Source organism: Thamnophis sirtalis, unplaced genomic scaffold (assembly GCF_051295495.1).
Source record: "Thamnophis sirtalis isolate CommonGarterSnake01/CBP01778 unplaced genomic scaffold, rThaSir2_p1.2 scaffold_3, whole genome shotgun sequence".
Taxonomy (NCBI): domain Eukaryota; kingdom Metazoa; phylum Chordata; class Lepidosauria; order Squamata; family Natricidae; genus Thamnophis; species Thamnophis sirtalis.
Window position 1 is genome coordinate 111,805,608 of NW_028261383.1, and position 22,808 is coordinate 111,828,415.

At 40.8% G+C, this 22,808-nt stretch overlaps 2 protein-coding genes across 3 annotated transcripts; one reads left to right on the forward strand and one right to left on the reverse strand.

The window, feature by feature from the left end:
• Window positions 1–42: 42 nt before the first annotated feature.
• TRIR (telomerase RNA component interacting RNase) lies at window positions 43–5,082 on the forward strand. The gene is made up of 3 exons (XM_014063188.2): window positions 43–373; window positions 2,480–2,557; window positions 3,027–5,082. Exons 1-3 carry the CDS (start codon window positions 116–118, stop codon window positions 3,132–3,134), a joined length of 444 nt encoding a protein of 147 aa, XP_013918663.1. The 5' UTR covers window positions 43–115; the 3' UTR covers window positions 3,135–5,082.
• Window positions 5,083–7,154: 2,072 nt separating this feature from the next.
• On the reverse strand, window positions 7,155–22,808 carry LOC106546100 (RING finger protein 11). 2 transcript variants are annotated; one of them, XM_014062916.2, is made up of 4 exons: window positions 22,614–22,808; window positions 21,981–22,079; window positions 16,911–17,080; window positions 7,155–8,779 (listed from the first exon to the last, which is right to left on the reverse strand). In XM_014062916.2, the coding sequence occupies exons 1-4, from the start codon at window positions 22,737–22,739 to the stop codon at window positions 8,608–8,610; spliced, it is 567 nt and encodes a 188-aa protein (XP_013918391.1). In that variant the 5' UTR covers window positions 22,740–22,808; the 3' UTR covers window positions 7,155–8,607. The 2 variants fall into 2 exon arrangements, with proteins under 2 accessions (XP_013918391.1, XP_013918549.1); XM_014063074.2 differs by lacking the exon at window positions 21,981–22,079.

The following is a 22,808-nucleotide window of genomic DNA, read 5'->3' on the forward strand; positions in this document are numbered from 1 at the left end:
CCGACCTTTTAACGACAGAGGCTTTCCCGGGATGCTTTGCGTCGGGCAGGCGTCGTAATCGTTTCCCGTCATCCTGAGGACGCGCTCAGGCTGGGCCCAGAGAAGGGCTGGAGAGATGGCCGGGGTGCCAGGCGGGGAAGGCCCGGCCTCTGAGGCGGCAGGACCGGGCGGTGTCAACGTGTTCGCCAACGACGGTTCTTTCCTCGAACTATTCAAGCGGCGCATGGAGGAAGCCTCTGCGTCGGGAGGGAAGGGTGGACGAGAAACGGCGATGGCCGGAGCCGAGAAGCGGAAAGAGACCGAACCGCGGCCAGAGCCGCCCGGGGACCAAGAGCCACCGGGAAAGAAGCGGAGCGGGAGCGCCCTCAGCTTCGTAAGGGATCTGGGCACTGACCTTTTCTCTTCTTCCCCTTGTTTCTCCCCCCCCCTTGGCCTTCCCCGAAGGACCGAGGCGCAAAACCCTTTTGTTCATTTGTTTTCTCTCAAAAGTAGGATGTCTTTAATAAACACAGGCAATAATTCTCCAGGTGCCGCCTCTCTGTTGGCTTCCTCCCACCACCCTCTAGTATTTGCATCCCTGCTCCCCTGTAAAAGAGATTACTTTTTATTAAAGCAATATGATGTTAGCAGGAGCAATGTTACATTTTCTTCTTCCTTCTGGACTCTTCCTCCCTTCCCCCTCCCCTATCTGTTTTGAAAGGCATCATATTGGACCCATCTTTCTAAGCACGTTTTGGAGTACTTGTGGCTATTTAGTACATTTCCCCCCCCACCTCACTGTATTAGTCTTCCCCCCCTCAAAAAAAATACGAGTAGAAAATGAACTGATCCACAGTTGTTTACAAGACTGTGATGCTCCATGCTCAACACCATTCATTTGTGGGCAGGTTTATATGGGTTTCATAATTGCTGGGCTTCATAATATTGGCTGGATAATTACTCTCATGCCATAACTCTTGATTTGATAAGAATCTGTGGTGACAGATGTCCCAACTTCGAGTTTTCCTTTTGTGAATGTGTAGCTGCCACACGACATGCATATAATGTAGATTTTTTTTTTAATGGAAGCAATAGAGATGGAAACACTTTGATTTGTTGGTACGTAATGCAATGTGCTTTGTTTTTAGTTGTCTTTTGGAAAACTTCATTTTAGGCTGATGCAGCCTTTATTAAGGCACAAGTAAATTAAGTGGAATGCATTAAAAGTTGTATCAAAAGGTTTTTGAAATGAAATTGCTTCCCCTTTCTCTACACATTTGTTACTAGTGAATAGTAACAAATGTTTCTTAGCACATTGTGTTTTTTTTTTGTATTCACAGTTTTAAAGTCATCAGTGTGTCTCTTCGGTCCCAAATGAAATCTTTTTGTTCTTGTTAATGTGATACAATAAGTCTGAAATATACTGAACCATTTTTATTTGCACTGGCTAGGGAAAATCCGAAGTATGACTTTATTCATCCTACATAAAGCATTAATTATAAATTTGAACATGAGGAATAAAGTCTGTTCTGCATTACAATGAAATATATTCCTGGCCATATTTATTGACCTGTAATTCTAATTGACCTGTAATTCTAATTGAGTTCAATGGAATTTACTCCTAGGTAAATTCTGTAGGCATTATAGCCTAAATATTACAAACAAAGATGTTTTATTTCCAGTCTTTAAAATGTTGGGTGGAAGTTTTTAATTATAAAGTGTTTTCCAACATGTATGTTTCCATCACCATCTATAAAACAATTTGTACTTGCAATGCATTTGGCATTGCTCCAGAAATGGATTGGGGAGGGAGTGCTGTACTATCTAAAAGTGATAATTGGAATCCCTGTTTTGTTTATTGCTAACTGAAATTGACATTTTCTATTTTAAATTGTCCTCTTCAACTGAAGATCAAAAATTATGTTTTTCAACATAAAAACTGAATCACATACATGGTATTGTAAATACCATTTTTAAATGTATGCAGAAGGCCTTTGCATTTGTATCTAAAATTATATTAGCATACACCACACTTCCCAAGACCATCAAAAAAGAAAATTATTTTGAATTAATGTTGTATTGATTCTGCTAACTTTATTGCTTTCATGATTTTGAGCAAATAAAAGTTCTTCATATAATGTATTCCAGATTGTTATATTGTAGGGAAATAAAAGTAAAAATAGAATGGTGTTCCTATTTCCCACCAGGCAGCAAACCTGAACAGAAATTGGAATACTTCCATTTCTTGTTACTTGTTAATGTCTTTTAATGTTTGGGCTTAACTGTACAGATGTATTGGTGAACACTGCTAAGGTGCCCTTTTACCCTCCTAGCACAGCGGTGTAGGTAACGCTCGGCAGCTCTGTACAGACTGACAGGTGTGATGGCGAGCTAAGATGATCTAATTGAAGGACTCCCTATACCGTTATATAGTGGGCAACATTCCCCTTGCAGCTCCCTGGCTCGTATAACGGTTGCAGTCTTCTATCCCTTCACCCAGGTGGGCAAGCGGAGAGGGGGCAGCAAGCTAGCCCTGAAGACAGGAGTGGTAGCCAAGAAACAAAAGACAGAGGAGGAGGTAAGCTGGGACACATCAGAAATAATACATTGAGATAGAAGTTTAAAACCCTAGTTTAAAATTGGCAGCTGGGTCTGTCCTTATGGGCTTGGGAAAATAGTGATTTGTTTTTTGGTCATTTGTAATAACATTTTTTATTCATTTCCTAAATCTGTTTTAAGTGAGATTTTGTGTCCATTTTTGGTGTATAAATTGAATTTAGCTCCAAAAAGATCAGAGCAGCAATGTATATCCTGTTGCTCTAGCTGCACCTTATGTAGCAGATTAGAATGAGACAGGGTAATCAGAAGTCCATGCAGTAGTATCATGGCTGACTTCTCCAGTAAAATTACAATCTCTGCTTCAATTGAATGGCTTCCCTAGATTTATATGTAGGCAGATGTTCATGAGAACTGGTACCCTAAGAATATTTTTAAGTTCAGTTGTTTAAATGTGTATTCTGTAACTGGCTCCCTTTTTTCTGTTGTAGGTTTTGACAAATAAAGGAGATGCATGGGCGAAATATATGGCTGAAGTGAAAAAATACAAAGCCCACCAGTGCAGTGATGATGATAAAACCCGGCCTTTAGTGAAATAACTTTTCTCTCCAGCCTGGACTGTCTGTGATGTACATAATTATTTAAAATATCAAAGGATTAGTGCTGCCCCACAAGACTGAATGCTGCCATGGCAGCAGGAGACTTGCCATACTTTTATATTTGAAAATTTAGAGCCTCCTTCACTGATCCATTTATTGTTTTCCCCTTCTTCTGAGAGCTAAGAACTTTGACTTAGTTGCCAGAATTTTAATTTGTAACACCCTCTCTCCAAATAGTGGAATTGGTCTGACATTTCTTTCCCAAAATCATCAGGCAACATATCTTTGCTGATAAACCTTCAGCTTTGAGCCTTTGCTTAACATTTTCTGTACCCCTGAACTTTCTACTATAGGACATGCTAAGAAGCACTCTTTATCAAATTCAGTACATCTTACTGCTGAAGATAAATTTAAAATATGGTTACAAATAGTCAGTCAGTACTGCAGACTGTAATAATTCCAGAGTTTGAAGTAATCTCTCTCTCTTCACTATGAAAGACAAATGAATCTGGATCCCTTGATATGTTTAATGTCTGACTGTTCTGTAGTTGCATTTATGCCCGTGTTGTTCTCTCCCTACTCCAATTTCACTGCATATTGCAGTGAATTATGGAGTTTTGTATTTAATTCCAGCTGCTGCTTAAGCTTTTTCCCAGCCTTTTCCTATGCATGCTCCAATCTAATACTGGGGGATATCCTGTGCCTGTTTACTAAGAAGCAAAACACTTGGTCTGTTTTTGTACCAAGTATTACATATTTGAAAAAAAAATCACTAAAATTACCTTAGGTGCTCTCTGCAGTGAATTCTAGATACTATAATTTTAACCTTTGACTGCTCCTGTGCCCCACTCCTAGGTGTTTTGAGCAGAGGTCCTTGGTTCGAAAGCAAGAACTTGGGACTATAGCCATTGTATTGATAATGGGTTTTTGCATGCATGGGACCTATGCTCTTTCATCATTTGTTTATGTATACCAAGTTTGGTTTCTTATACTTTCCATAAAATACTGTTGAAATGGAAAGCACCTGATGTGCATTTGGACACTGAAACTGGGCATGACAATTTCATATAAGGGCTTCTGGTACAATCCCAGCAATTGATTTCAAGTCAGGAAACACTAATGAGATCTTCTGTTTTCTGGTTGGCATAGAGAAGCTATTTTTTGTTGTGCTGGAATTGGGTTTCACTTCTAAATGTTATCCAGTTTGTGCTATTTTCTCTTAATAGATTGGGCTGATTTTTGAGCTGCACTATTAATGTGATATTCACAAAGATGGATTTGTATTCTAGAGAAAAACAAACAGGTTTGATGTCGCTGTTCGGGTCTATTTTTTTTCTTCAATCATCACTGTTCATCACTGGACCAGATCTATTAAATACATTTCTGCTATGAAAAGGCCATTGGTTTCCACATTCAGTATATCTTGGGCCTTTGTGTAATGCATTTGAAGAACAATGCTTTCTTTATATCAGGGTTCTTCAAGCATTTTTGCTGGAATTACTCATAAAACATCTGAGTGTTCTTTAGTGTAAATAAGAACTCTGATTACATAACAGGTTTTACATGCACAACAAGCCTATAGGAACTATATCTGAATATGGTAAGGGAGTGGTTAGATGAAACAAAAAAAATGTTTTTGCCTCTCGTAATATCATGAGAGATTGCTGTTAAAACACCAGGAAAAAGAATAAAGGTTTGGTATTTTATTTTCAGCTTCCTGTAAAGTGATGCCAATTTTCTTCTTTATTATACACTCGATCAGGCTTGCGACTATTGCTTTTGACCTCCACAGCCCAGATTAGAGTACTAATCATCCTTAATACAATAATATTTTTAACTAATAGAATTTTGTTGTGGATATTTGTTGGTATATGTTTTCCATATTTTTTTTTCTAGATGGCATTATTTAAACATGGAAAGTCATTAAAACTGTTTACTGAAGGTATAACCAGCATCCAGATTTTCCTTTGCTTATGTGGTAATGAATCTTTAAAATCTTTATCAGAAGGTTGAAAGCTAAATGAATAGTTGATCTGCACTTAAAATGATTAGAATTGTTTTCCATAAATATGCAATACAAAGTTAGAGAAAATGGATTCATTTTCTTATTGTAATAGTGCAGCCAAGAAGTTTATTTCTAAACTGTCATGGTTTGCACATGCATTGTGCTAAGCCCAAATGAGACAACTCATGTTAAAGCTTACCATATTGCATAAACATAGCTATAATTACATAATGGGAAAAAACTTCTGTCTATAAATTAGTGAAAAGTTGTATTTTGCTTTCAGTTACAATGAAAAAAACAAGATGCATGTGCCCTTTTCTGTGTTATATTTACCATGTTTTTGAAAAACAAATAGCAGTTAATGGAACAGGTAAAAACCACAGTAAGTAGAGCATGAAACAGTTCCTTTCAAAGTAGACAAGCAGTTGCTCATATTTTCCAGAGGTTCTTTGACTATTGCATATACTTTGTATTGTCTTTTACTAAATGTTGGTCACTGCTATTCATAAGTAATTTCATTTCTGCCCAAGCTATTTTCACATCACATCAGAGCTACAATTTTGGGTTATATTATTAGGTTTAATCAGTTGTATTAGCAGCATGAAATTGACCCTCTTTTGTGTGGATTTTATCTTTTTATGAGTTAAATAGAGCAATGATCTTACCAAGTGATTCTTTGGGATAGAAAAAAAAGAAGTAATTGGTACCACTTCTTCAGTGATAGTCCCTTATAGTAGGCCCTCATCTTCCTGTAAAGAAAAAAACTTTCTTTTGTAAAGAAAAAAAAGTCTTGTTTTTTCTCCCCCTTTTTCTTATTGATTTTCCAAACCAGTAAAGGTAGGGGCTTACATGCAGCATTGGAGATAGTGATCCCATGTCTTGAAAGAAGCTATGGCACTTTTAAAGTTACTTATATATTGCCTGCTTCAATGTTCTGAGTGGCTTAAGAGAATTCATAGATGAAGTGAAATGTTTGGCATAATATTGTACCCTTTAGGAAACTGCTTGGCATGAAAGATATATGCCATGTTATTTTCCTCAGTATTATGATTCACTAAATACAGATTTTGATGGCCTGCATGAAGCAATCCTAATATTTTCCCATATCTCTAAACAGCAATGAGATACTAATACACAACAGAGCATGCTGGCTAGAGCATACTAGTAATTTAAATAGTGGGCTCCATCTTTACTTCTGCCACTTTTTTCGTGGTGAACTTCAAAATGAAGATACAAGCAATACCAAGGGATGAGATACCATGGGACAAGGACTTTCAAAAAATGTACTTTAAAATGGGTCCCCAACCCCTAGTCTGCAGACCACTACCAATTCGTAGCTTATTGGCAATCAGACCATGGAAGCAGCAGTCAAATGAGTGCGAAACCATTGCCCTACCCGCCGCTGGTCCACGGAGCTGGAAAGGTTGGAGTCCTTCACTGTGTTTCATTGGGGTGGGGTGGGGATTTAATGGCTGTGTGAATGAGAAAACAGAATAAAAGGGAAGGATAAGATATTGCTGACAAGGAGCCCCTTAGTTCCGTCATCTAAAGAAATTAATTTTGCCTTAAACTGATATCTAGTCATTTTCCTATTTGTTTCTTAAATTTTTAAATGTATTGTCTTCTCATGGCCAAATCATCGTTTGACGCATTGAGATGTTGCAAATAAAAGATTATTTGTAGTATGGTTTAGAAAACATATGACTTCATTCCCAAACCCAATATGACTTTCTTGTGGCCAAATTGCAATTTCCAAGAATCCTTACAATATTGTAGGTCTGTTGGGAGTTCCCTTCAGAAGGGCCATACAAGAGTAAGATCAGTTCCTACTACTGTATAGAATCAAGCTTCATTGCAACAATGGCAACTAATTTCTAATTGTATTAAAGGTAAAAGAGAAAACTGAATCACGTCAAATTAATTCAGAGTACCACATTCTCTGGTTCTACTCACCTTCACTAGAATAGAAAAGTTTTCTACAGTCACCTTGGGCAACGTATGTACTTTAGAAGGCATTGCTGATAATCTATTTATTTTCCATTTCAATGCAATGTACATCCGGTTTTTTTAAATCTTTCAAGCACTAGACCTTTGTTATGGACAATACATAATCAGAAAAGCACTTTCACATTTCTGTACTTGCAGGGCAATAAACAATATGATTTAGGAAAGCCTTTTCACATATTGGCTTTGCTGCATCATAGTAACAGCCTGCCTTAACAGGTTCTTATGGGACAAAATCTTCTCTTATGTAAGACAAATAGTAGATTGCCTACAAATAAACATTTCTTCACTCTTCAGAATATATGGATGTTTTAACTCACAACCAGCATCTGAAAGGATCTTACCAAACTGAATTGTAAACTTTCCATAAAAATATTTCTCACTTTAAACACGCTGTATATATATATATTTAAATGTCAACACTTTTTTCATATAGTAGAAAGGCAGAAATTTCACATTGTGACAAATAATCTGCACTAAGACCATCCTTGCTCCTTCCAGTGAACTTCACCCAAATGAAGATTGAGCGAAACAAACTATTGCTTTCAAAGTCTGTTAATCCGTGTGACTTTCTCCTAGTCTGGTGAATAAGTATTAGATAGAGAACCTGCTTGCCCTACAGGGGTTTGAGAAGAGGCACCATATACTTCTTCAAAATAGATAAAACTATTTGATGGAGAAAAAAAGAGCAAGGAAATGGTATCCTTTTCTCTTAACTAAATTATATATATATATCAAAAGAAGCACTTCCAAAAGCAACAAGAACAGGTTCAGTCTCCTTCCCTAGCAAATATTACAGCTTCACGCTACCCTAGGCAGGTAGCTAACTAGCTTCTAAGGCTTGTTTTCTGCATTGTGTACTTGTATTGATATATGCATTTTCAATAGTGGCCCAAACATAAAATTCCTGGGGTTTTTTCTACATTAAATTCTTTTCCCCTGTGAACTGACCCAAGTTGGTATAGTAGCCTTAGAATTTCTCATGAATTGACCCGAGCTTGTATAATAGCCTTAGAATTTCTCTTAATTTGTAAAATCTTAAGAGATCTTCAGCATCAGCTTTAAACAGCTTTCTCTTTCATTATAAGTTAGAATTCCACTACAGTTTCCTACAACTGTACTCAGTAGTTTAACGGACTTGTAAAGGTATGAGGGTAGATAATTGGGTCAAAGAACAATCTTGATTTTCTACAAAACTAAATTGTGAGTAGAGTGGAAGAAAAGTTTTAGTTCTGCCATTCCCTGTTTCCTTCCAAACACCCCCCCTCCCCTTACACTAGATGCAACACTCAAAATATGGCACAAATCATCCTTTAGTACAGCCAGCATGGCTGCATGTGTCCGTAGGGGCTGGGACCGGTTTCTTTGGTGTACCCCAGAATTGTGCAAATAATGTCCCACATCCCAGGCCCCCAATATATCCACAGCCTGGAAGCATGAACGAGAGCAGGGCTCAAAGCCACCTCAGTTAGTCTCGTAGGAGGAGAGCAGAGCAGCATCAACTGGCTCCATGCAAGAAGGACATGTGAATGATCGCATCAGCCAGTCATCAATGCAGTTTACATGGTAGATGTGTAGACAAGGCAGGAATCGGATGGGATCTCCATATACAAAATCCAGCATACAGATTACACACCTGGAAAAGTAAAAAGAGAAACTGCTAATACAAAGGTTGCAAGATGGTTACCAGGCCAACTTGCTTCTATTTTCTGCTGCAAAATAGAAACTGCAAAATGCTAGTTGCTATATTGTTTTGCCATACACTGAGCTTTTAAAAGTATATCAGCCTCCTGCACTGAATTTATGATATTTGAAAGTTTCCCTGTGTTATTTTTTCCAAGTGGAAACTTGCAAGAATTGTGTTCTTCCATGGATAAGTCACATGTTCTAGACTCGAAAAAAATTGAACACAAAGAATGAAGATTTTTAGCATGTTATTAGGATTCCTGATCTCTAGTTTATTCTGTTAGTCAGGAGATCAGAATATCACTGGTTTAATCCACTCCCATCTCATTCTTGATATCAATGTCACAATAACCACAAATTCCTATCCAAAACAGCAATTAACTCATAATTTAAACTCTGTGTTTGGAACTCTGTGTTTGGAACTCATAATTTAAACTCTGTGTTTGCGCAATTTTAATCGGGTATGTTGAGTGTATGGGATTGAATGTGTTAGTATGAAAGACCCACTTTTAGTATTATTACTGCTGTATTCTTTTTGTGTTTTAATTATACTGTGGGGACTGTTTGTGTGAGTGTCTGAGTATGTCTGATTCGGAGGACCTGGCGGGGCATGCGGGGGTCATTGGGGTGGTTGGGGGAATTATACCCACGGGAGAGAGTCGGAGCATTGCGGTCATAACAGGGAGAGGCAGATACGGCGGGGACTTTAGGGCTGGCCATTACCGGGGAAGGAGGGTTCGCTATATCGCAGAGATCCCTCCTTCCGGCCCTATGAGTCCCACTCCAAGGTCAGATGGCGTGAGCAATCAGGACCCTGGTCTCAGGCTGCTGTCGCTAAATGCCAGGTCTGTTATTCATAAGGCTCCCCTCGTCCGGGACTTGATTGTTGACGAGGGGGCAGACCTGGCATGTATTACTGAGACATGGCTGGGCACGGAGGGAGGAGTCCCCCTCGTAGAGATGTGCCCAGACGGGTTTCAGGTGCTTCATCAGCCGAGAGCCCAGGGAAGGGGTGGCGGTGTGGCTATTGTAGTCCGGGAGTCTTTAGCTCCTCGTAGGATCCCTGCTCCGGAGCTTGCCGGGTGTGAGTCCCTACTAGTGAAGTTGGACCTCAAGGGTCAAGTGGGTTTGCTGCTAACGTACCTGCCTCCCAACTGCGTTGCAGCAGCCCTCCCCTCGCTCCTCGAGTCAGTAGCCGAGCTAGCAATTGAGTTCCCTAGGCTAATGGTTCTGGGGGACTTCAATCTGCCTTCGCTCGGTGAACACTCTGATGGAGCGCAGGAGTTCATGGCTTCCATGACAGCCATGGGCTTGACCCAGGTAATCCGAGGCCCTACCCACTCAGCGGGGCACACACTCGACCTCGTATTCCTCTCGGAGCAGTGGAGTTATGATCTTGGTCTGAGGGGAAATGAGATCATTCCCCTGTCGTGGTCAGACCACTACCTACTGAGGCTAGACTTCCGGAGGCCAAACCCCCACCGTGGGGAGGAGGAACCGACCAGGTGGTTCCGCCCCAGGCGACTGATGGACCCTGTTAGGTTCCAGACGGAGCTTGGGGTTATTCCAGATGCTCTCGCCCACAGTTCGGCGGAGACTCTTGCTGCGGCCTGGCACTCGGCAGCATCAGGGTCTCTGGACCGGATTGCGCCACTACGGCCCCTCCGGGTCAGCGGCTCGCGGAGGCCTCCTTGGTTCACCGAGGAGCTCCGCGAGATAAAGCGCCGGAGGAGACGCCTAGAGCACCTGTGGAGGTCCGATAGGTCCGTGTCGAACCGAGCACTGTTGACAGCTTGCACCAAGGAGTATATTCGGGCATTGAGAACTGCCAAAAGATCACACATTGCCTCCTTGGTAGCGTCCGCCGAGTCCCGCCCAGCCGCCCTGTTTAGGATAACCCGCTCCCTCCTAAATAGGAGGGAGACGGGGAACCCCCTGCAGGGTAAGGCTGAGGAGTATGTTCAGTTCTTGGCGGACAAAGTTGCTCGGTTTTGATCGGAACTGGACTCCACTCTTGCAGATCCAGCCGAGACACAAGGGAATGACTTGGCAGACCATCTCTGGGTTGAGTTTCAGGATGTTGCCTCCGGGGATGTGGACAAGGCTATGCGAGCTGTGAGCGCCTCCACCTGTATACTGGACCCGTGTCCCTCTTGGCTGGTTGCCAACAGCAGAGAGGTGACACGAGGCTGGATCCAGGCGGTTGTTACCGCCTCTCTTCGGGAGGGGCACCTCCCCACCGCGCTTAAGGCGGCGGTGGTGAGGCCCCTCCTGAAGAAACCGTCCTTGGATCCAGCAGTTCTTAATAACTACCGTCCAGTCTCCAACCTCCCCTTTGTGGGGAAGGTTGTTGAGAAGGTGGTGGCCTTGCAGCTTCAGCGTACCTTGGAGGAAACTAACTATCTTGACCCCTTCCAGTCTGGCTTCAGGCCCGGTTACAGCACAGAAACCGCTTTGGTCGCATTGACCGATGATCTCTGGAGAGCCAGAGATGGAGGCCATGCGTCCATCCTGGTTCTCCTTGACCTCTCAGCGGCTTTCGATACCATCGACCATGGTATCCTTCTGCGACGACTGCGGGAGGTGGGGGTGGGCGGCACTGTTCTACAGTGGTTCTCCTCCTACGTCTCGGACAGGTCGCAGTCGGTGTTGGTGGGGAGGGAGAGATCGTCCCCGAGGCCCCTAACCTATGGGGTGCCGCAGGGCTCGGTCTTGTCCCCCCTGCTATTCAACATATACATGAAACCGCTGGGCGAGATCATTCGGAGGCACGGGATTAAGTACCACCAATATGCGGACGATACACAGCTGTATCTGTCCGCCCCGTGTCAACTCAATGAAGCGGTGGACATGATGAACCGGGGCCTTGAAGCTGTTAAAGACTGGATGAGAGCTAACAAACTGGTGCTCAACCCGGAAAAGACCGAGTGGCTGTTGTGTTTTCCTCCCAAAAATTCGGCTAACGTTCCATCAATCAGGCTGGGGGGGCAAAATTTATACCCCTCAGACAGGGTCCGCAACTTGGGAGTCCTCCTGGACCCACAGCTGAGTTTTGACCATCATTTGTCAGCTGTGACCAGGGGGGCATTTGCCCAGGTTCGCCTGGTGCGCCAGTTGCGGCCCTACCTGAACCGGGAGGCCCTCACAACAGTCACTCGAGCCCTTGTGATCTCTAGGCTGGAATACTGCAATGTGCTCTACATGGGGCTGCCCTTGAGGAGCATCCGGCGACTTCAGCTAGTCCAGAACGCGGCCGCGCGAGTGATCATGGGCGCACCACGGTTCGCCCACATAACACCGATCCTCCGTGAGCTGCGATGGCTACCTGTTGATCGTCGGGTGCACTTCAAGGTCCTACTTACCACCTATAAAGCGCTCCATGGTAGTGGATCTGGCTATCTGAGAGACCGCCTTCTGCCAATTACCTCCCTGCGTCCCATCAGATCGCACAGGGTAGGCCTCCTCCGAATTCCATCCGCCAGTCAGTGCCGACTGGCGACTACGCGGAGGAGAGCCTTCTCAGTTGCAGCTCCGACGCTATGGAACAACCTCCCCATGGAGATCCGTACCCTCACCACAGTCCAGGCCTTCCGCACAGCCCTCAAGATCTGGCTATCCCGTCAGGCCTGGGGATAGGATTTACTCTCACCCCGCCCGAATGTTGAGTGAATGTTGTGTTTTATGGTTAATTTTTTACTCACGTTTTTCTTTTATGTCTTGTCTTGCACTCCCTTCCCCCATTGTTGTAAGCCGCCCTGAGTCCCCTCAGGGAAAAGGGCGGCCTATAAATGTTCAATAAATCTACAAATCTAAATCTTAACACTGTTGAGTATTTACCAGATAGATAGATAGATATCACCCAACAGATTGTGCTGTGATGCCAGAATGGACTGACTTCTTGCTGGCTATAAATGCCTGAGCAATGTACTCTACTAGCTGATGGATGATGGACTGTTTAACTTGTCTCTCCAGAATTCCTACTTTATAGGAAGCAAATTGTCTATTGATCTATATTAGTAAAGTAAGTTTGAGTTATACTTTTAGTGCTCTTCCCTGCACACAGCTACTTTGTGTTGTGTTGCTGAGTTTGGTTGTTTACTTGCAAATATTTTGCTATCCTACTAGATAACATCATCAGTGCTAGCAAGTGTAGGGTTTGCCTTATTTACCCTATATACAATAGCTTGTTCTGCTAGTATTGTTGGGGGTGTGGTTTTCTCCATGGTAATTCCTCAATTTGGATATTATTTTCTGCTTGTTTGGTGTTAATCTCTGCTTTTTTGGGTAGTGGTTGCTGGAGAGGATGTTTTCTAGTCTTTTTGTTTCCTTATCTTTTTAATGCCTCTTTTGTTTGCTGTGTAAAAGTAGTTTATCTCTATATGTCTACTGATGGCTGATTTGTCTGAATATCAAGCTTCCAGGAATTCCTTAGTGTTTTTGATCTAGAATGCTCAGTTTCTCAATTGAAGCTCTGCTTGAGTTTGGTAATATGTTGTGACATTTTCATTGTGTCTTCTGACTGCTATTTGGTGTTCATGGATGTGCTCTATTAGTCTTTTGCTTGTCTGTCCTACCTACCATTTCACCCCCCATCAACATTGGCAGGGCAAGCTACTATATATATGAAGAGGAGTAAATCCCAGTCTCACTAGCACTGATGTTACCTAGTCAGGTAATGAAATGTCTGCAAGCAAACAATCGAGATGAGAGATCATCAAGGACCCCACAGTTCTAGCCTGAGGTACATGTATTTTCTTTGTTGATATTTTAGTTTAGGGATATTTTAGTTTAATTTAGTTAGTTAAGAGTAGAAAGGTCTGGGCAGAAAAATTTGGGGTACAGTTTTTTTGTGCCTGTTGAAAGTTGGAACTGACTTTAGGCGTGAAACAGGAACCCAGTCTTAGCACATCTTGGATTAACAGAGTACATGAAGAACCCCTCTGGGTCACCTTTGTATGAATTTCAATAGTTCTGGGATTTGTGCTGTTAGGACAACCATTTTATGCCACTAGTTTAAAGCATACCAGATAAATTGACAGATTAAATTTCTTGAAGCTAAATTGTAGCCAGTCTGTGACTAGGTAATCAGCTTCAAATGCTAGCGTGTTTTCAAGAGATGCCATATGCAATCATTACTCGCCCCCTTTTGGGTAAGAACTGCATTTCCTGGGCCATAATGGAATAAACATTACCCAATTCCTTGTGTATATTCACCTTAAATATCACTCTGGATAGTTTTGGGTCAGTATCAATCAAACATACTGTAGACAGGCTTTCTGATCATGAAGCCACTAGAACCCTGAGTCTCTGCTCTATTTTCTGAAAATTGGGAGAATATTTCATTTGTCTTTTCTTCACTGTTGTGAACAGGTCACTTGAGAGAGATCTTCATCTAAACTGTAGTAAAACATGTCAGTATAGGATCCACTCTCCTTAATTCAAGCGCTGATGACTCACCCTGTTTACTAATCTCTGCTGATATGGAGCATAGATATTTGTCGACATCATTCCAGTAGTTGTACACCTTCCTCTGAAGGCCCACTATTTCTATCCACCCTACCTGATTACATAGAATTTGGTCATAACATTGTCCATATGACAACAATTTAGTGTGAAAATGCCTTCAGAAGCGTTGCTACAATCTTAATCCCAGTTTGTTAGTAGACAATACTAAACTATGATAGAACTATAATCTCTGCATTAACCTGTTTGGGAATTAGGCTCCCCACCTTATTAGGATAGCTTCTATTGGTTATTTGATCAGAAAGACAAATGGTTTATTTATGATAAGCTGCCAATGCAATGATTGGGTTACCTTGCTTGGCATTGTCTTATGCAGATAGGACTGGATGTAGGCTGGAAAGAACTACTGGAGTGATCTGGAATGGAATTGGGCCTATAGTGCTGAATCAAGAGTTGTATTATTATCCTATTAATCTTGCCAGCGTCTTGAGGGCTGCCTTCTAGAGGCTAAAGTCTCCCTTACACTTTTCAAACCTTAACAGTATTGTCCTGAGACAAGAAATATTTTCTCTCTCTCCTGCTGATTGTAATTCCCAGGGGCAGGTTGCTTTAATAATATGAATATGCTCTTGGTGAAATTCACCATGAGATCATGCTCTGTGAGGTATCAAAGCATCAATATTAGGCTGTTAATTGCTTTCACCACAGAAGGCATTCTGATAAACAATTCATTCTAAGATAAAATGAGGAACCACCATTATCATCTCTATCTGGTAAATACTCTGGATGCTAAAAGTCCAAAAAATAGTGCTTTGAACTTGAATTTGTTCTTCCTGTATGTAATTTGAGGCATTTATAGTGGGTTAGCCTGACTAGGAAGTGTAAGTAATGCTACAAGAGGTGTTTCACATATTAGGAAATTGTCGAGCATAAAATAACCAACCTTTGGGGTTGGCAACTCAGTCATTAAATGTTGTCACTAAGTGAAACCACACTTCTGCTTATGACCTTGCTTTACTGACCTGCAAAGCCTGTAAATGTGAGGATTGGTCATTATTTTTTATCATTGTGTAACCATGAATGGTCGCTAAATGAGGCAGTCACTAAGTGATAACTATCTGCATTGCCTATGCTATAGGCAGCATCTTCAGCAACCAAGAACATAACTTATTGTTGTATAGGTAATCTTCATTAAATAACCACTCATTTAGTGAGCGTTCAAAGATATGACTTTGCTGAACCAAAGGGATTTTACAACACAGCCTCATAATTGCAGCCATTGCCTTGTCCCCCTGGTCATGTGATCTCACGTCAAGCAAAGTCAATGGGAAAGTTGGCAGGAGATCACAAATGGTGTTCCCACAACCACAAGAATCTGTGATATGCTTGACAGGGGCAATTGGGATTGCTGCAACTGTTGTTAAGTCACATGAAGTCATCCTTTATGATGTCATTTAGCAATGGAGTTGCCAGTCCTTATTACTGTAGTTAATATATTCTACCTTAAAAAAAAACCTAATTTACTGTATACTCATATCTAAGAAATAAAAGCTAATGCATATATAAAAGTAGCAATTATTTTTTCCCCACTTCAAATATACCATTATAAAAATTTTCTTCATGCTCTCAGTAATACTGAGATTCTGAAATAAATGTTCTGCTGGTCCAGTGCAAAGAAGCACAGTTCAAATTTCTAGATCATTTTGACTATCCATGATGAGAATTATAACAGAGGAAGGGTGCTCTATGTCCTTTCTACAGAGAAAGTTCAGAAACATGCAGCTCATTACAGGTATTTCTCACTTACTTTATCTGCCTTCTTTAGTCATCATTGTAAAAATAGCTTTTTGAGCAATCCTTGTATTTATGACTCTCAAATGGACATGATCACCACTGGGGCACTTCCTAATCGGCATGCATTATTGACCATTACAATGTACAGCAATCATATGATCACCACTCACTTGTTTCATAACTGGCTTCTCACAAGTAGTGTTAATAGAGAATATGGAAGTAAAATTGAAGTTGCAGTTATGTGATGTCTTGCTTAACGACTGGTATGATTTCTTTAATGACCAATAAAAAGTAATGTTAAGTCTGTCATAGTCACATGATTTTACACTTAGCGACCACATGCTTACTGATGGAATTGCCATTCCCAATTGTGGTCACAAAGTGAGAACTACCTGTAATTATTTTACTTTACTTACTTTAGCACAATAACCTATAATAAAGCCCTGCTGTGTTGATGACTTTGGGAATAGATTCAAGAGTACAATTTCTTGCAAAATGCACAATTCATCATATCCTATGTTATCTAGCAAAATCCCTATATTGTGCAGTAATGTTTTTTTTAAACAAACAAATAAACAAACAAAGCAAGTAAAAGTGTAAGCTTCCCAAAGTCACTTGTGGTGAGATGGACAGCTATACAAATATTATAAATAAATAAAAACAAAGCATGCATATTCCTGTTGCATTTTGGAGGGCCATTTCTGCATACCCTCAACAACTACTAAAAACATTTTTGTATTCATTAGTAATTAATCACTATAATACTTTCAAGATTTGTTCTGACTTTACAAAATACATTTAAAACATTGTGCATGGAAACATACTCTTTGATTTTCTTTTCTGATGGCTCTGAGCCAGGATCAAATATTCCTTTAGGAAGGTGCTGAATTAGTCCAATCCTTTGAGCTATCCGGATTTGTTCCTCTTCTGTTAGCTGTGTGGCAAGACGTGCCTGGCTAGGCGTTGGGTGGTACACTGGAATTGGAGTGTGATCCTAGAAAGTCAGACAACAGTGTGGCTGAACATTTACTATTTTAATAAGTAGCTTGTTACATGAATTCATAATTATACATAATACAAGCAACAATTCCCTTTTCTCTCAGATTTCTAGAAAAATTAAAATACTCGCCCTTTTAACATGCCCTCACTGTAACAAATTAAAATAATCCAGAGAAATCTGATACTGACACATATAGCTATTTATCATTTTGACACACAGAGGGCTGAACTGTAAGATAATATTGTGGTATGGCAGATGGGCTAAAATAAGTTTTCTAATGAGTGTCCAAAGCTTTTCTACAGGATCAGACAGCTGTTACTTTCACATGTCACAGAAGCCCCCTTTTTTCTATACACACATCTGTTATGAATCATGCAGGCCATTAATTCACTACTAACGAGTGGATCCCCTACTTGTTTTCTAACTAGTCTAACACATATTTTGATTTGCAATATGTTAGCATGCAAAGATAATTTCCCAATTTATTTCAGGCATTTCTCCTGAATCATTTTATTCTGAACTAAGGAGGCAAATTAGATAACAAGCATGCACAAAATTTTCTGTATTGTACACAGAAATCCTAAATAGCACTGCTCCATTCAGAATTTCAGGAGGACTGTTTGAAGTCAACATTCAGCTTAATTTTGTAGTTTGTCCAATGATCACTAATTAAAATTTAAAGAGCAAGAGTATCAGAAATAATACACAAATAATACACTAATAATACACTAGCTGTCAACATCTGGTACATGTATTACCCTTTTCCAATTTGATGCCTACTTGACATGTTGGAACACAACTTCCACAAATACTAGCCAGCATGGCTTGAAGAATAATGGGAGACACAGCCTAATAATTATGGAAGATAATAAGCTGGAAACAACTGACACACTATGAACGCTTGGGATTATAAAATGCATTTATCCTTTTTTAAAAGTAATCTATGCTGCAGAGTTATGCAGTAATTAATTCCACAGAGCTGGCTTGGTTTTGGTCTTTTTAAACATCAGTCTTTATTCATCTCTGTCTATTCATTTCAGATGAATGTTGAAGTGTCCTTGTAAATCCTTACTCATATGTACAGTCTCTTTTCAAATATCCACTATGAACAATATAAAGGGAATTATTGCTTTATTCCATTCCCTGCTACTTACTGCACAAATTGTTCATGCCTAACTTAAAAGTGGATGGTTAGTTTTTGGCACTGAATGTTATATGACCACGGTCATAATTAAATGCACGGTTCAGTGTATTGTATGAATCCAGGCAAATGAGCAAGCTGTGACTCATCTAACCATGAATCAGCATATCCTGTAACAATAGTTCTCAACCTGTGGTCCGCAGACCCCTGGGAGGACCATGATGTCATCACAGAGGAGGTCCACGAAAGCTTCAAAAATGTTATGATTTAAATCTTGAGTTAAGTCTTGGTGGTCCGGGGACACAAAAGGTATTTAAAGGGAGTCTGTGGTGAAGAAAAGGTGGAGAATCCTGTTGTAACAAATTTCAGCCAGGTCTGTAGTAACATATAAAACTATTCTCTATTTCTCAGCCTTGTCTCTTCTTCCTTTGTAGAACAGCAACTTCACTTTGGAAAAAAAGTAGCCTGTATGTGTGACAGCTTGTGAAAACATAAAAGAAAAATATAATTGCTCTCAAATATCTTGTGCTCTCAGACACAAGTAATAGCAATCAGAGGCAGCTGAGCCAACTATTCAAAGAATGACACCAAACAATGTGTGCTAGGTAATTTATCTCTGGAAAGAGATAATGGCACATGAAATCAAAAGAATTTGTTTTCTAAGCATTCACAAGGAACAAAGTATGCATATTTAACAAAAATAGGCTGGGAGCTTAACACACGCGTCAGATCTTTATTTGCTTTAGCAAACAATCCCTGATTGATAGCATTTTTGTAGCATGAGTTAAATTCCAGTTCCCCTTTACCCAATTTCACTTGCAATTCAAACTTGATAGAGATCTTTATCAAAAGCTCTTGGGTAAATTTAGCAATAATGAGATGAGATGACTTCCTAACAGTGAGGACAATTAACAGTGGGAATGGCTTGCCTTCAGAAGTTGTAGGAGGTTCTTAAGAAAAGACTGGGCCGTTGTCTGTCTCAAATGGTATAGGGCTCCAGCTTGAGCAGTGGTTTGGACTAGAAGGCCCCCAAGGTCCCTTCCAGCTTTATTCTGACTTCCAAAGGACAGAAATAAAAAAGTAGATCCCCCAAAGGCCTGGTAGTTTTAAACTTGTTCATAAATCATCATTACTTAGAGCAGTGTTTTTCAACCTTTTTTGTGCAAAGGCACACTTTTTTCATGAAAAAAATCACGAGGCACACCACCATTAGAAAATGTTTAAAAAAATTAACTCTGTGCCTATATTGACTATATATAAGGTGTTTTTCCCACGGCACACCTTACACTATGTCACGGCACACTAGTGTGCCGCGGCACAGTGGTTGAAAAACACTGACTTAGAGGATAGGAAATGATGCAGAAGTATTCGGGGCACTAAAAACCAAAAGGGATTATGAATTCAGGGTTTGAACCTATGAAGAAGGTAAACTTAATGCTAGGGATCATTATGAAATGGGCTGAAAATAAAACTGCCAACATTGTTATACAAATCTACTTCTGGCACTCCATGAACAGTTATGGTCTGATATTTTGAGATGTACATACTAAAACTAGAAAAAATACTCGACTTACAACTACAATTGAGACCAGAATACCAGGCACAATTCATTTATGATAGTAAGTTGAGGCATCCTCATAACTTAGATCTGATTTTACAACATTTTGTGTGGTGGCTGTTAAGTGGACACAGTGACAGTAAGTGCAAACCCATTCTCCAAAATGGGTGTTTTTTATCAGAAATCTGCAAAAACTGCCAGAAACCAGGAATAATCATTGCAAATCAGTCATATGACCATGGGAAGCTGCAAGCAATTGTAATGGCAAGCCAGCTGCCAAGCACCTGAAATGTGTTTATGTGACCATGGGGTTGTGGTGGGATGCCACATTTTACAATAGCCAGAACTATCATGGATCACAAGGCACCCATCCCAGGCCCATCATCATTTCAAATGGTTGTTAACCGGTGATAAGTTAATGACTATCTAATCAGAAACTAAGTTCACGTGGAGGATATTGGGTCAGACATTCTCAACTCAACAATCAACTCACAGGATTGCGATTGTATAATAATAAATTGAAGCCTTATGTATGCTGCCTATATGAAAAGCAATGTAGCAATGAACTTAATTTTTACAAATGTGGAGGACCTCTGACATCTTCCTTGCAAAAAAAAAAAAGGGGGCTAGATCTTTAGGGAATAGAAAAAGAAGCAACTGAAGACATGACTGAAGCGAATGAAATCACAAATGGTAAACAGAAAAAGTGATTGACAGAAAACCCCCCAGAAAAAAGATTGGCTAAATTCATGGAAGACAGTTTTTATGAAAACTCAACATTACATCTGGGTCAGGGGATCATGCCTGCAAATACCATGTATAAGAGAATAATGGTAACAGAAAGGGGTGTAGCATAGCAATAGCACTTAGACTTATATACCGCTTCATAGTGCTTTTACAGCCCTCTTTAAGCAGTTTACAGAGTCAGCATATTGTCCCCAACAATCTGGGTCCTCATTTTACCCACCTCGGAAGGATGGAAGGCTGAGTCAACCTTGAGCGATGAGATTTGAACTGCCAAAATGCAGTTAGCAATCAGCTGAAGTAGCCTGCAGTACTGCATTCTAACCACTGTGCCACCTCAGCTCTTATTGAGTATCTTAATTTGAATGAAATGCAGGACCAAAATGAACCTTGACCTAATCTAGCAGGGTTACTATATTCTCATTCTTTCTCATACTCTGGACACATACATTTCTACATATAGTTTTAAATGAAAAGCTGTCCCTCCATAGATGAAAAAGATTAAATACGTTTATTCAACCAGACAGTAAGAGTTGTAAGTAAGTAGCTGTTCCTTTACTTCCCTACTTCCTTCCAAGGCAGAGTTTTTATGGTGTTTTGTATGTCTAGACTATCCCTTTCAGCCCATAATCAGCTAGCATGTTGAGTATGTTATGCTGATTATGCGTCTTTTCAGTGCAGACAATTTGATATGTTAACCTAGATTTGCCTGCAATGTACGTAAACTGTAAAGAGCTTAGTTTGTAGAGCCTCCCAGGTCTAAAAAAAACCTTCATGAACCAAACTGTTCATTTGATTTTTGGTTTTCTCCTACAGAATGTTGCTAAAGGCACATTTGTTGTCTTTCTTCCTATCTCATTTCATGATGTTACAGGAAATCCAATAATAGCTTCCTTTTGTAACTTTCTTGTGTTTTGTCTACAGAGTTCTCAGTCATCAAGGTCATAGTTGTCCCAAAGGTACTTTTTAAAAAGGCAACAACTGGACGTTGTTTTTCCTTGAAGACATTTTGCTTCTCTCCAAAGCTGAAAAAACTGAAGAAGCTTCTTGGCTGAGAAGGGAAACATTCTTCAAAGAAAATAAAGTCCAGTTCCTTTTGAAAAAGCACCTTTGGGTTTTCTGTGTTTTCTACTTCCTTTTTTCTTACCACATACAATATATTAAAAAATAAAAGAATGTTTGCACAATTTCTTTGCTTCATAGTACTAGCCTTTGTTTGGAAGCCCCCACCGCAAAAATAAATTGCATTCTCTAATAAACTACCCCAACAGCCTTCCATTTACCATGTCTTGTAATAAGTTAATGTTTTTCCATAGCTGAATGGCTGTTCCTAGTTCTTTGTTTAGAATATTGATCATGACTTAGCTTAATTCCATTAATTTATGTCTCATATTTTTTCTGATTGGGGAAAGTAATTACAGCAGTCCAAATGTAGACTTGCCTACACTCACAGCAGCCCAAGTAGTTTTCTCTTCGACCAAGGGAGCTTCCAGACTGATGGTTGGTAGCACAAAAACAGCACTGTGCAGCTGATATTTCATATTTTTCTCCTTAAAAGGTATTTGGTAATAAGAGGGGGGAAAACAGGAAGTAATGAGAAAACACAGGAAGGTTACAGTGAGCAGATGTCACTTTCTGGAGTCTAAATTTTCACAAACGAGTTAGAACAACAGCTGCAATAATAAAAGCCTCCTCTAAACCCACCCCAAGTTTAAAAACATGTTTCCAATCCATGGGCAACAATACTGTGCAACAGAGCCGGTCGCCGCTAAATGAATTCATCCTTGTAGAAATCTGCGGAAGAAGTGGGGGGGGGGCGTCAACACTGCAGCAACATCTGCCCTTATCTCCTAGGGTTCACGGTGTGGACCGAGTCAAGTTCTCCATTATGGCTCCGGCCCATGATGGAGAACTCGCGTTACTTGCCCCCGAGTCGCGACATTCCCCAATGCCACCCGAATTTCTCCCTCTCGTCTGCACGCTAGCCCCTCGCGGGCTACTCAAAGCGGACCCCAACTGGCGAGGGCATGGGAGCATCATCAGCCCCAGGGTTTCGGGGCTCCCTTCCCCACCCCACGCGGTACCTGGTAGGGGGGCGGTGGGGCAGGGAGGGGGAGCGGGTCTCCTGGCCCAAGACTCGCCCCATCGCCGGTAGAATCGTTGAGTAGCGACAGGTCATCAGCTGCCTGCGAGGACAGGCAGCCCCCCATGCCCGCCCGCTCCGGGCCGCTGCCGGGACCGGCCCGGCCAACCTCCGTCTACCAGCTCTAGAGGGAGGG

What these genes read in the sequence shown, in the direction of transcription:
- TRIR (XM_014063188.2), top strand. Translation starts at nt 116, where the DNA reads ATGGCCGGGGTGCCAGGCGGGGAAGGCCCGGCCTCTGAGGCGGCAGGA. An exon ending in GCGGGAGCGCCCTCAGCTTC is followed by an intron (nt 374 to 2,479) that starts GTAAGGGATCTG and finishes CCCTTCACCCAG; the next exon opens with GTGGGCAAGCGGAGAGGGGG. An exon ending in AACAAAAGACAGAGGAGGAG is followed by an intron (nt 2,558 to 3,026) that starts GTAAGCTGGGAC and finishes TTTCTGTTGTAG; the next exon opens with GTTTTGACAAATAAAGGAGA.
- LOC106546100 (XM_014062916.2), bottom strand. Translation starts at nt 22,739, where the DNA reads ATGGGGGGCTGCCTGTCCTCGCAGGCAGCTGATGACCTGTCGCTACTC. An exon ending in AGAAAACTACTTGGGCTGCT is followed by an intron (nt 17,081 to 21,980) that starts GTGAGTGTAGGC and finishes CTGACTTTCTAG; the next exon opens with GATCACACTCCAATTCCAGT. An exon ending in TCAGAAAAGAAAATCAAAGA is followed by an intron (nt 8,780 to 16,910) that starts GTATGTTTCCAT and finishes TTACTTTTCCAG; the next exon opens with GTGTGTAATCTGTATGCTGG.